This window comes from Acanthisitta chloris, unplaced genomic scaffold (assembly GCF_000695815.1).
Source record: "Acanthisitta chloris isolate BGI_N310 unplaced genomic scaffold, ASM69581v1 scaffold6247, whole genome shotgun sequence".
NCBI classification, from domain to species: domain Eukaryota; kingdom Metazoa; phylum Chordata; class Aves; order Passeriformes; family Acanthisittidae; genus Acanthisitta; species Acanthisitta chloris.
In genome coordinates, this window is record NW_008682013.1 from 4,991 (window position 1) to 18,625 (window position 13,635).

At 46.1% G+C, this 13,635-nt stretch overlaps 1 protein-coding gene across 3 annotated transcripts in view; it reads left to right on the forward strand.

Moving 5' to 3' along the window:
- Positions 1-394: 394 nt before the first annotated feature.
- Positions 395-13,635, forward strand: part of P4HA1 (prolyl 4-hydroxylase, alpha polypeptide I) — a 24,644-nt gene continuing 11,403 nt past the window's right edge. For 2 of the 3 annotated variants that reach the window (XM_009078323.1, XM_009078325.1), the window contains exons 1-7: positions 395-498; positions 1,334-1,430; positions 4,015-4,166; positions 5,626-5,763; positions 7,938-8,177; positions 9,380-9,570; positions 10,099-10,275. In XM_009078323.1, coding sequence (XP_009076571.1) covers positions 411-498; positions 1,334-1,430; positions 4,015-4,166; positions 5,626-5,763; positions 7,938-8,177; positions 9,380-9,570; positions 10,099-10,275 — 1,083 coding nt within the window. In that variant the 5' untranslated portion in view covers positions 395-410. Of the gene's footprint in view, positions 499-1,333; positions 1,431-4,014; positions 4,167-5,625; positions 5,764-7,937; positions 8,178-9,379; positions 9,571-10,098; positions 10,276-12,778; positions 12,850-13,635 lie in introns of all 3 variants that reach the window. The other variant, XM_009078324.1, reaches the window with a different exon arrangement.

Sequence of the window (13,635 nt, forward strand, 5' to 3'; positions counted from 1 at the left end):
CTGCCCCAGCCCTGGCAGTGTTCAAAGCCAGGTTGGCTAAAGCCTTGAGCAACCTGTTCTGGTGGGAGGTGTCCCTGCCCAGGGCAGGGGGTTGGCACTGGGTGATCCCTGAGGTCCATTCCAACCCCTTAACAATCTATGAAACTATGTCAGAAAGGAGAGTGCTGGTGATGAAGTCTGAGCTATTCTCTCTTCTCTTACCACACTGAGTCACAAGTATAGGAAAGTCAGAAGTGCATCAGTCCTCTGTGAGAGTTGCTCAAGCCTGGCAGGATTCTGCTGCTTCACGAGCAGCCCCAAGAGACTGAGCTATCTCTCTGGAAGGCAGATTGAACTCTCTGGTGAACAGAGGATATTTACCTGCCTCATGTTTCTTTACCAGGTCCGTGGTGAGGTAACAGCACTGAGCTATGGAGTTCCACAAGGTTTGGTGTGCTGTTGCCCTTGGAGTTCTGCTGCCTTTCTCCTGGGCCCACACGGACTTCTTCACCTCCATTGGTGAGACATGCTTGAGTCTATGTGCTGCACATAGAGTCTCTTGGTTGCTCCTAGTACCGATTCTGCAATGATGTGTTAATCACTTCAGGCTTTAATTGGTACAGAACTAATCCCACTTCCTACTTATGACTTTATTGACTTTTCTTTTGGGAGAAACATGCTTGAAGTCAGTCTAATGACCCAGGTTAGGCTTTGTGTTCATTATTTATTCTTCCAGGTGTTGGAATTTAAACAGAGTTTTGCTGTGAGCTGTTGCACATCTGTAGAACCAAGAGAACAGCTGCCAAGGGTTACAGTGATGTAGTCCTCACCCTTGGGTTGTGATGGCCTGGGGCACAGCTGGAGGTGGGGACTGTACCCCTTCATGCTGGACCAGCTCAGGTTGCAGGAAATGAAGCAATTATTAATTAATAACAAGGACCCACTGGAAGTAAACTCAAAAACAAAGCACTGGATCAGTATTATGTATCAGACATAAAGGCTCTGTGTATTTCTGTAGCTTTCTCTTTATTTGCTTTACATTATGTATGCTTGGATGAAAGATTACTCTGTGGAAACCTACTTCCTTTTCCAAATGAATACTAAATTAGTTCTAATAATAAATATGTGATATTCCATCAATTTCCATGGCAACAAGCTTGGTCCAGCAGATTTTCTCCTGCAAAAAATCACAAGGCAAGAAACCCTGCTTTAAATGCTCCTTAGGGGTTAATTAAGCCAATGCAGAAGGGCTTTAGGGAAGGAAGAGTTGTAGAAGGGAGAAAAGGGGAAGAATCTCTTTATTTATCAGGGATTTCTGTTTCTTCTTGACTCACCAAACTCACTTGTTTTCTAGGTCATATGACCGACTTAATTAACACAGAGAAAGATCTGGTGGTGTCACTGAAGGATTACATCAAGGCAGAGGAAAGCAAGCTGGAACAGATCAAAAAGTAAGCACTTTGTTTCCTAATGCTAATGGTTAACAATCTGAGTCCACTCTTATGCAAAAAAGTGCTTCCCAAGGCTGATTAAATGTGTGGAATTTTGCCTCTGAGGCAAAGCTTAGACTAGCAGGTTTTGCTGGGTTTGTGTCCTGAGCTGTCCCGGAGCCATCGGCTGGCGTTGTGTGAATTCTGAATGGTGAAGTCTAATCAAGCCACTTTCTACAGCACTGTCACTCTGGGCCTGCTGCTGGCACACAATTCCCAAGGGATGGAGTTCCTTGAATGGCAATTTGCTTAGTGGAGACTAAAACCCAAGAAGTCTCCAAACAACTAGCACAAGGACTGTGAAATACATCAGATGTAACAGCACCAACAAGTGTTGGTGTGGCCATATGAGCCTCTAACCACTGAATGGTGATAACCCCCTGCAAGAGCACAGACTCTTCGCACAGGCAAGTCTGTTTAGAGTGAAATGTAAAATAAAGCAAAATAAACCTTTCCTGCTTTCAGCAATAGTAAGAGACCCAACCATTGCCATTACTGTGTTGCTCAGCTCTATAGGTGTGAGGAGCAGAGCCCAGTGTGTCAGATTTGATCACAGTTAACATACTTTATCACTGAACAGGATGGTTTTCCTTTCAAAAATGAGTATAAATCTATCATAAGGATGTTGAAACAGTTGAAGATAGATGGATTTCATTTCAGCCTTGGTTATTACTCTCTGGTATTGTACCATCCAGGAAGATACTGCTGTTACACTGTATACTTATCACTGAAAATACAGTTGGAATTGCTGACAGGTTTGGAATGTTGCAAGTATATTCCTTACAGCTCCAAATGAAGGTGTGAGTGTGCCAGCTGGACATCTGAAAGGTTTAAATACAGCTTATAGCCTAAGTGTTGCTGCTCTGTGTTTATTATGTCAGAGGTGCTTGCTGTCAGGTCAGAAGAGCTTAAATAGCTGTCACAGAGAGAGAGAGAGAAGGACCTGGAAGAAATATCAGTGTGGTTTGGGCTCTGTCCTTTGGCTGAAGGATCTTGGGAGCTAGTGTGGACTCAAACTCAGTTGGGAATGCGAAGGATGGCTCAGGCCTCCTGGCAGAGGCTTTTATAGACACAGACTACTTGAAGGAAATCTCAGCCCTGTGTTGCAGCTCAGAGTGTGGAGAGTTTCAGCCTCTCCTTAGTTCTAACAGTTGTGCAGAGGGAAGTGCATGAAGGGTTTGATTCTGTGCAACATGAATGCAGTTGATTTCTTCAGTCTTTGTTTTGCTATGAGCTGGAGTTCGTTCTTTGGAGAAGAGAAGGTTGTGTGGAGACCTCAGAGCACCTTCTGGGATCTGAAGGGGCCCCAGGGAAGCTGCAGAGGGACTCTTGGTTAGGAGCTGCAGTGACAGGGCAAGGAGCAATGGGGAGAAATTGAAAGAGGGAAATTCAGATTAGATGAGAGGAAGAGATTTTTTGCTGTGAGGGTGGTTATTGGCTGGCAGATTGCCCAGGGAGGCTGTGGCTGCCCCAACCCTGGCAGTGTTCAGAGCCAGGTTGGCTAAAGCCTTGAGCAACCTGTTCTGGTAGGAGGTGTCCCTGCCCAGGGCAGGGGGTTGGCACTGGATGATCTCTAAGCTCCAGTCCAACCCCTTAGCATACTATAACTATGATTTTCAGCAGCACTTGGCTTTGGAGGGAGCCCCTTCACTGGTGTTGCTGCTGGAAGAACCCACACACAGAGTCTGTCAGAGTGTAGGAAAACAGCTAGAGACAGTGTGGGAAGAGCAAATACAAACAGAGGTACCTTTAGCAGCTGCAGACATCTCCCTGGTGAAGCCTTCAGGTGTAACTCAGGCACTCCAGGTGCTGGGACAAGCTGAACATCAGCTCATGCAGAGTTCCCTCCAGGCTACAGAGTTTGTACTTGCTTTATGTTGGAGTTTGGTGTTCTCTGTGGGGTGTGGTTTTAACATGAATTTATGCCGATTTCAGGGTGTTGTCTTCATGTTCTAAATCTGTACAGTGTTAGAGAGGTTTGTGGAGTTGGAGCTGCAGCACCAGAAGTTTGATCTGGGAGTGTGAAACTATGTGGTTTTCAACACAAGCTTTGAGCATGAAAAGGACCTTTGTGGTGGGAGAGAAAGAGCTTAGCACAGCTGGAAGTGTCTAAATCTAAAATAATTTGAGACAAGCATTGAAATACCTTTTGGTAAACTTTAGGGGGGAAAAAGAACATTTAAATGCCCTTTTTTTTTTAAAAATAAAGAGTTGAAAATAGGGGTACAGCTTTGGTTCTGATTAGTCAGCTCATACTAGAAGTGCTGGCTCACTCCTTTGGGGCTTGTAGGAAGGAGTTCCTTCAGGGTTCAGCAAAGGCTGCAGGATCAACACAAGGTTTGGTCTGCAGCTGAGGAAGAAGATTGAAAAAAAAAGAAAAAGGAATAAAAAATAGCCCTTTTTGTTCCTTCTATATATAGAGAATGTAGAAGCTTGCAATTTTTGGTGGGTTTTTCTTGGTGAAGACACTTGAGGAGCTTGAAATCAGTTCTCTAGCACACTGGCTGCCTTCTGCAGGACTTGAGTGACTGTACTTTGTTTACAGGTGGGCAGAGAAATTGGATCAGCTTACAGCTACAGCCACCAAGGACCCAGAAGGCTTCTTGGGCCATCCTGTAAATGCATTCAAGCTGATGAAAAGGCTCAACACAGAGTGGGGTGAGCTGGAGAGTCTGGTCCTCAAGGACATGTCAGATGGTAAGTAAAAACCAGCACCACATGCCAGGTGCAGTCACTGACTGTGTTTTTCACATGTCAGGGGCTGAATAAGATGCATAAGTTTGCTTTTGGGACTGAGCATTGTGAAGCTAATCTGAATTAGAGTAGTAAACACTTTGCTGCCTCTTTTCTTCAGCAAGAGTAGAAGAGTGGAAGCTCTTCAGCAAGAAACAGGCCTTAAAATAGTTGACTGTGAAAGACAGGTAGCACAAAAGATGGCTCCATGTGACCTATGAGACTCTGTCTCAACAGCTAACTAATACCAAGTGTAGGATTATAGTAAATTACTAGGAGGCAGAGCTTTCAGAAAGCTCCAGGATTAGTCTCTGACAAGGATTCAGCACACTCAGCTTCCCTGTTGCTGTGTAAGGGACTGAATATGCCAACTGAAAAGGCTCTGCCCCTGCCAGCCAAAACCGTAGACCAATGTGTCTTAAGCCCTTCTGAATGAGGAGGAGGAAAAAAGAAAGTGAACTTTTTAGTATAAGAAAATTGCCAGGAAAAAGGCAAATAGTGGGGGAAGGGAATTGTAGTGTAGTACAAGAAAGGAAGCATGGGAAGAAAAAGATATTGGGTTTTTTAAAGCAGGAATATCATTCCATGAACTAATGGTTGTGAACAGTGAGAAAGGACTAGTAGAGTGTGGCAAAAAAAAATCACACATTTGGCCACTTCATTATATTTTGGATGATTTTGCAGCTGAGTGTTGCACACTGGTCTAGTTCTGGTTATGCTGCTCAGTTTTGTGCTGGTGGATATTAGATGAACCTAAACATCATGTTGGCACTGCTCTTAGTTAACACTGTAAAGCTGCTTGTGCCTCTGCAGCTTGGGGCTAAAGAGGAACAGTTCCTTGAGAAGGTATTTTCTTGCCTTTATAGACCCTCCTTGTGCTGTGTTCAATCGCCACCACCCTCAGGCTGCTTCAGAAAGCCCCAAGTGTTCCTTTTTGACTGTTCCTTTGCTTTCTTTAAAACAAAACGCCAGATGCTAACTGTTCAGCATGTGCCATGAGCTCAACTCAGAGCTGTGTGATCTGAGCAATTCTCAGCTGCCAAGTGAATCCATTAACACCCAAGTCCCCAGAAAGCACTTAGGTTCACAGTATTTCATTGCCTACATTTGGTTTTCATCTCCTTATTGCCCAGGCTTAATCTTCACACTCCTATTCTTAGCACTGTTTGGATTTTTCCTCTCCTCAGTGTTTCTTTGTTCCTAAAGGAAAAGGCTTTTGGTGCCCCTGTCCTTGGGGACAGGACTTAAGGTGCTTAAGTGTCCAAACTTAAGGTGTATGTTGGTGCTCTGCAGGGCTCAAAGCTCTTCCTTAGTTTTTAGGCCTCTCCTGAAGTGTTAGTTTTCCCTGGAGCAGGGAATTTTCATGCATAGAGTTAGAGAATATCCAGGATAAAGGTGACCAAGTGTTTCCCTGTCTTTCCAGGCTTTATCTCCAACATGACTATCCAGAGGCAGTTTTTCCCCAACGATGAGGACCAGACTGGTGCAGCCAAAGCCCTTCTGAGGCTGCAGGACACCTACAATCTGGACACAGACACCCTCTCCAGAGGGAACCTGCCAGGTAGGAGCCAGGGATGGCATTTCCAGCACACACATTGTCAACTATTACTACTGACCATCCTGATCACAAATCAGTTACTCTGTTCCATCTTGTTTAGCTGCTCAGCCTGAAGGTAACCACAGGAAAAGGCTTGAGCTGGCTAATACTTGATGAAAAAAGTTGTTCTTAGTTGAAACCTGCATCTTCTGGTTATGGTAATTTAGTGTTACTGGTTTTTAGTAAGAAAGCACCAGCAGTCCAACCTTGCCTGGGTGAGGGTTTGCCTTGCCTTGCACTGCTGTTATTGCACAGCTGAATGCATGTGCATGTGAGCAAACCTGTTGTATTCTGTATCATCCCTTTCCCTCGCAGGGATAAAAGATGGACCTTTCAGACTGGGAGTGACTGAAGTTTCTTTGAGTTTAAACTTCCCAGAGTGTCTAACTGAAAAGCAGAAGGCAGAGCACACAAAAGACTTGAGCTCTGTGGCATTGCTGATCTTTAATAGGTTGATGTGCAGAAGACACTTCTTTATTGTCAGAAAACTTTTTCTCTGCTGATTCTTCCTTGTTTCTTTTGTCTAAACACAGTCCTGTGCCAGCTGGCATGAAATCAGCTCTGTGAATCCATCTGTGTTTTTGCAAGTGCTCACTGTGGTCAGATGCCTAATAAAATTAGGGGTAATTGGCTTTACATGTTCTGATGTATAACTTTGCTTTTGGATTTTCTTCAGGACCATCTCAGAGACCTCCAGATTCCTTCTAACACAACAAACAGCTCATTCCTGTTTTGTTCAAACAGCACAAACGTACAAGATGGAGTTTTTGCCTCTTTTGAAGCATTGAGCTGTGCAGACTGTGTGTAATGAAGTGTGATGGCAGAACCTGGAAGTTCTGGGGTAGAAAAGAGAATAGGTTAAACTCTGGAGAGCTCCAGAGGGCAACTGGAGCTGTCACTTGTTTGTGCTCCATGGCTTCCTTCCCAGGAAACTCCTGTTGGGCCAGTTTGGGTCAGAATCTCAACTCTCATATAGATTCATAGATTGTTAAGGGGTTTGGAATGGACCTTAAAGGTCATCCAGTGCCAACCCCCTGCCCTGGGCAGGGACACCTCCCACCAGAACAGGTTGCTCAAAGCTTCATCCAACCTGGCTTGGAACACTGCCAGGGTTGGTGCAGCCACAGCCTCCCTGGGCAACCTGTGCCAGTGTCTCACCATCCTCACAGGGAAAACTTCTTCCTGATATTTAATCTGAATTTCCCTCTTTCAATTTCTCCCCATTGCTCCTTGTTCTGTCCCTTCAGTTCCTAACACAGAGTCCCTCTGCAGCTTCCCTGTAGGCCTAAATTGCCTAATCTTTATGTTCTTTGAGAGTTTGCAGCTTCAGGCTCAGAAAACTGCATGGAGCACAAGGTGTTTAGTAAGGGAGCTGGAACAAAGTTCTGTGGGATTTCATGGAATGTCACTCCAGCTATTAGACCTCTTGTCTCCAGCAGAACAGCTCCTCTGTTTGAGCTCTGCAGAGCTGCTATTAGGAATTCAGAGTGTATTAAGATATAATCAGGAGTGTAACTGTAGCTGTAAAACTGGCAGGTCCTGTTTCCTCCTTACAAGGTTAAATCTGCTTTTCCATTGGGCCTGTATTTCCAGGGGCAAAAATAGAAATCTGTCATTTGCTTCCTAGTGCTTTAATCTTCCAGAGGTCACTTAAAATGTTTCTATAAATGACTGACTTCAAAAAATCCTGGGCAGCTGGGAATTCACTGCCTGATGTTTTCCTCCTCTTCCTCCCCCCACCAAGCTGTCACTAACAAGTTGTGCCTCAGGAGTGTTTTGAAAGCAAAAATGACTTTGAAAACAGATTTCTGAGGCTTCATATTTGGCTTTACTATTGCTCTTGCTCCAGGTGGTTTGGGTTTAGAAAGAAGAAAATTTGTTTTATGTTATTTTTCCCTAATGGTAAAGATATTTAGCTTGTTGCTGGTCTGCTGGCACTGGGAAATGCATCTGAGTGCTTGAGTGTTTGCCAAGGGTTTACAGGCTTTAGACTTCAACTGAGTCTTCAACCAGCAGCTACCACAGAAAGGAGCTGCTGAGGACAGAAATAATGCTGTGAGGAGTGAGTAGTGACTGACTGTCACTCCCAGGCCTGCTCTGGAATCCTTTGTACATTGTTTGCTCTGCTTTCCATACAGGTGTGAAGCACAAATCCTTTCTCACAGCTGAAGATTGCTTTGAGCTGGGCAAGATTGCCTACACAGAAGCTGACTACTACCACACAGAGCTCTGGATGGAACAAGCCCTGAAGCAGCTGGATGAGGGAGAAGTGTCCTCTGCAGATAAAGTCTACATCCTGGACTACCTGAGCTATGCTGTGTATCAGCAGGGAGACCTGGGCAAGGCCATGGCACTCACCAGGCGCCTCCTGGAACTGGGTATGGGGGAGAGTTCCAGCTCTGTCTGGGGAGCTGCTGCCTATGGACTTGTCCTGGGGAATGTGATCTTGCCTGCATTCTGACTTGTATATCCATTTTAAAATGGATTTTTACTCTTAACAGTCTCAACTCCCATGTCAGGAAGTTGTGGTTAAGGATTGCTCCTTCCTATTGAATGATTTTCTGGCTCCCAGCACTGTTGGCTTGTAACCCCTCACCTGCCTTAGTCATTACTGCCTAAAGTTTGGTTCTCTCCCTACATTTCATAATATGTTAAGAGGTTGGACTGGAGCTTAGAGATCATCCAGTGCCAACCCCCTGCCCTGGGCAGGGACACCTCCCACCAGAACAGGTTGCTCAAGGCATTAGCCAACCTGGCTTTGAACACTGCCAGGGTTGGGGCAGCCACAGCCTCCCTGGGCATCCTGTGCCAGTGTCTCACCACCCTCACAGCAAAAAATCTCTTCCACTCATCTAATCTGAATTTCCCTCATTCAATTTCTCCCCATTGCCCCTGGCCCTGTCACTGCAGCTCCTAACCAAGAGTCCCTCTGCAGCTTTACCCTCACAGGGAAAACTTTTTCCTAAAATCTAATCTAAATTTCTTCCTAATTTCTTATGTAAATCTCACTTTTACTCCCCTGGGTTGAAATTATTTACCTTTAGGCACAGGCACAAGAACAAAGTTAGTGAAAATGAAACTAACTCGATGGTGCCAAAATCTCTGCAGATGATTTAAATGCAAATGAAGCATGAAAAGCTTGGGAAAATAGGAAATACAGAACACGAGACACTAAGATAAGATTTTGTCTTGTGAAACATGAGAAGTATTTATGCTTCTGTAAATACTCTGCTGATGGACTGTGGAAAGGATGCCCTGGGAAGCTCAGAACTAAACCTACCATAAGAACTGAGGCTAATTCTGTAAGTTCGATGATTATTAGGAGCTTTGTCACCAGAAATCTTCAATCCCAGCAGGGAGTTGTTCAGGTTTGCAGCCAGTCGTGCTGTCCCAGTCTCTCCCTCTCTGGCTGGAATGGTCAAACCCTTTTCCTTAGTGCAGGGACCCCTGTGTGCAGTGAGGGCTGAGAAGCAGTTAGTGTGCATCTGTTTTCTTTTCCTCTCTGTAAATAGCCACTTCTGGCTAATTCCTCACCAGCTGGAAACTCACCAGTGAGCCTAGTCTGTTTCCTTGTCAATAGATCCTGAACATCAAAGAGCAAACGGGAACATGAAGTATTTTGAATACATCATGGCTAAAGAAAAAGAAACCAACAAATCCAGCCCAGATGCAGAGGAGCAGCAGGAGAAGGAAACTGAGGTTAAGAAAAAGGATTACCTGCCCGAGAGAAGGAAGTACGAAATGCTGTGCCGTGGGGAGGGGCTCAAAATGGTAAAGTGGAGTAGACTGTTCTCAACTGTTTGCAACCAACTGTACCCAACCATGTCAGGAATTTGTGTGTGGTGTGGAAGCAAGGAGGTTGTTAGAGCAGCTGGATGAGTGAGGATCAGTGTGTGTTGGATTTCTTCCCTGTTTCGGTCTGTCCAGTAGACAAAAAGCAGTCCTGCCCCAGGCAGTGCTGAGCTGGATGTGCTACAGCAGTGGAATTAATTGGATGCGGATGCTGGAAGTCTGGAGTTACATCCAGAATTAAATAAGTGTGGTTTTAGTGATAAAATTAGTTTAATGTGGCTGTGTAAAGCAATAGTGGTTATACACACAGCATCATTGATGTGCTGAGAGTATTAATTTCCCCAATTTAAAGCATCTCTAACCCATAACAACATTAAGGTTGTAACAGCACATTAAGGTAGGGAAAAGGGAGTTGTTTCTGTGCCTTGTTCTCAGGACATATGCTGTTTCTGAGGGATTAATGCCACGTGGAAGGTCACTGACTCTCCTCCTCTGACTCCCTTCCAGACTCCTCGAAGACAGAAGAGGCTCTTCTGCCGCTACTATGATGGGAACAGGAATCCCAGGTACATCCTGGGCCCTGTGAAGCAAGAGGATGAGTGGGACAAGCCCAGGATTGTTCGCTTCCTTGACATCATCTCTGACGAAGAGATCGAGACAGTGAAAGAACTGGCAAAGCCAAGGGTAAATCCCTTCCAAATGCCTCTGGAATCCTAACTCCCACCTGCACTTCCCGTGTGTGTGTGTGATTGTCTCCTCTGGAGTGCAGGGCTGTGTGCAGTGTGGTCACACGTGGCTTTCCTCACTTTTTAGCTCTTGGTGACACTCTTGGAAGGAGGAAAGTTGGGAATTGTGTGTGGATAGAGCCAGGTGACAGCAGGGCAGGACTGTCAGGCTCCTCCAGCAGACACAGTTCCGGCACACACTGGGTCAGCTGATGAGGACAATGTTCTGAATAGAAAACAAATATACTGCACTAGGGTGCCTTGGTATTCCTGGGTTTTGTTTGATTTTGTGGGATTTGTTTCTTTTTAACTGTGGAGGATATGGTTTAGGGGTTCCAGCAGTGACAGGTTAACGGTTGGACTTGATCTCAGAGGTCTTCCCTAACCTCGTTGATTCTCTGAAGAGTGCTGCCTAAGGACAGCAGCCATTCCTCTGGGCCTGGAATGCCACCTGATTGGAGAGACAGGAAAGAATGGCTGTATTCTCTCTTTGGTATAAAACTGACTGCTGGCTCCCTGGCTTGCCAGTTGCCAGCAGATGGAAGAACTTTGAGAGGGCAGGACTTAGTGGTACTCACCTTGTTATTGGCAGTGCTGGCTTACAACCCTGTTTCAGACACTGGATCCTCAAGGTTTTAGACACTGGATCTCCAGGTTTTTGTTTCAGAGTGCAGAATAATCCAGGGCAGCTCAGCTGTCTGAGGGAACAAGTGTGTCCAAGGCAAAGAGCACATGGATGGGGCTAAGTGCATTCAGTGTAGGACAAACTGTTGGCTTGGCCTGCTGTCAGGTAAAGCAGCTCTGGGTTAGACAGGTACATGGAGGGTGAGGCTGTCCTTGGCCACTGCACTGGGTGCTGGGGAGCCTGAAGGTGATTTTAAAGCTCCCTGAAGGCTGATGTGTTGGGTGTCAGGAAGAATTTCCTCACTGAAAGGGCTGTCAGGCATTGGAAGGGGCTGCCCAGGGAGGTGGTGGAGTCACCATCCCTGGAGGTGTTCAAGGAACCACTGGGCATGGCACTTAGTGCTCTGGTCTAGTTGCCAAGGCAGTGATGGATCACAGGTTGGGCTTGATCAGAGAGGTCTTTTCCAGTATGAATGATTCTGTGATTCTGTTCTGTGATCTCTGAGGTAACATTCTGAACTGTAAGCAGGAAGTACAAGCTTTGCACTTGGATCTCCTCCTGCTCTCCTGTCAGGCAGCCGTGCAGGGCTGAAGATCAGAGCCCCTGTTGTTGGTCTGTAGGTGAGTAAGTCCCTTTGCTCCTGCATTGCACCTGTGAGCTATGACCAAATCCCTTCTTCATGGAGTAGAAAACCTGTGGATGTGTGATTGTAGCTTCTGACCTTGCTGAAGTCATTGTTTTGCTGTCAGGCATTTGGCTCATGGCAAAGATTTGGAGATCCGTAGTTGGTTGACGCAGGAGCATCTGTATGCAGTTAGCATTCCATGTATTCCCTCTGGCTGAGCCCTTGCATGGTGTGGTTTTGGAGACTGAAAGGTCACCTCCTCCTTCCCAGTGCCGGGATGTTGCCATCCTCTGGGAAGACAGCACTGTCTGCTCTGTGCTCTGCCTTCTGCTGTGCTGGCAGGAGGAAGCCTCATTAGTGAGCTTGGGGAGTCTCACTGGGATTGTAGCTTGTGCCTTGGCTTTTGTCTGTGTCTGTGGGATGAGAGCAGAGGCAGTGTGCTAGGAGTTCCCATATTAGGAGTTCTCTTGTTAGGAGGTGTGGAGAGGCCTTGAGTTACTTCACTTAACAGTAGAAAAGTACTTCTGATTGTTTGGGGCATGGTGTGCCTTTGTGCCTCCTCCAAAACTGGAGCTTTGCACCCCAACCTTTGCAGTGGTGAGTGATGGAGTGCCTAACAGTACATGAATTGAGTTCAGGTGTGTGTGTAAGGCTCTGAATTGGAGTGTCAACATAGATGGGATGGCATGAAGTAAACGGAGCACAGTAGGGGGAGAAGGAGGCCTGGAACTGAGAGTTCCCACTCTGTGTATTTTAGGAGCACAATGTCTCCTAAACAGTGTGTCTATGGATGAAGGAGTAGTTTGTGTTAGCACAAAGGAATTCTGTGCTGCTGTTGGAACAGAAGGAGCACTAAGGATAGAGTTTGGTTATCTTTGGCTTGTGTGGGATCACAGTGCTGCCTGGACTCAGTGTACCTGTAAGACTCCTGTTCCACATGCAGGACAGTGACCAAGCACCAGCTGTACACCTGCCACAACACTGTGCTGCTTCCAGAGCTTGCTGGTTTGCTTTGTCCGGACAACTGTTCTCCTCACCACAGAATGCAAACAGGACTTTGGAAACCCCAACCTCCTCTAACACTGTTTCAAAGCACCCAAAGCACCCCCTGTGTGTCAGCTAGACTGGAGCCTCCCCTGCCCCGTCCCCCTGCCCCGGGCCGGGCGCTGCAGCGGGTGCTGTACTCAACTGTTGTGCCGCTTCGCTTCACAGCTGAGGCGAGCCACCATTTCCAACCCCCTAACGGGAGCCTTGGAGACGGCACATTACAGAATTAGCAAAAGGTAAGAGCTCTCTGCCGCAGGTGTGGGGCCTCCTGCTCATGATGGGGAGGAGATGGGCTGAGACACGGCTCCACCATGTTATTCCATGCAGGGCTGGAACAGGCTGAGTTTCTCAGGCTTTTCCTTCAGCTGGAAGTGTATTTTGATATTGATGTGTATTGATTTTGAGATGTATTTCAGTGTATCTTTCTTTTTTGGTCACTCTCAGTGTGTGTTTTCCAATTATCAATGCAAAAAGTAGGTTTCTGCAGTCAGTGTGAAAAACAGGTGATGCTACAAAACCTTCAGTAAAATCTAATTGATTTTATGTTTAATTTATATATTCCTTTCCCCTTGCTCTTCTTGCCATCAAAGAATTGTCCTTCCTGTCCTGGAAAACCTAGCAGGCCTGAAAGTGCCTTTACAGCTATAAGAGATACAGACCTTGAGGTGCCTTTACAGGTGGAAGAGGTGCTTGGAGCCCTTGCTGTGCATACAAACAGTCATTAGCCACACAGCGTCTCCTTGTGTGAGATAATCCTTTGCTCCTGCCTGGGCTCCTTTGCCTCCTGCCTGACACAAATCTGGCTCACTTTCACTACTCTCTTGGTTCTTTTCAGCTTGTCTATCAAGTACTCCAAGGATTTAATTTAGCCAGGGTTTTCCCAAATTAGCTGAATGTGAAAGAAACCACCTGCCCACCCTCCCCCGGTTTTAGCCATGGTAACTAAAGGTTGGCTGTGCCACACCGTCAGCATTGAGCCAAATTTCTGGCAGGAGTTCAACTTCTGGGTGAAAAGGAATTGT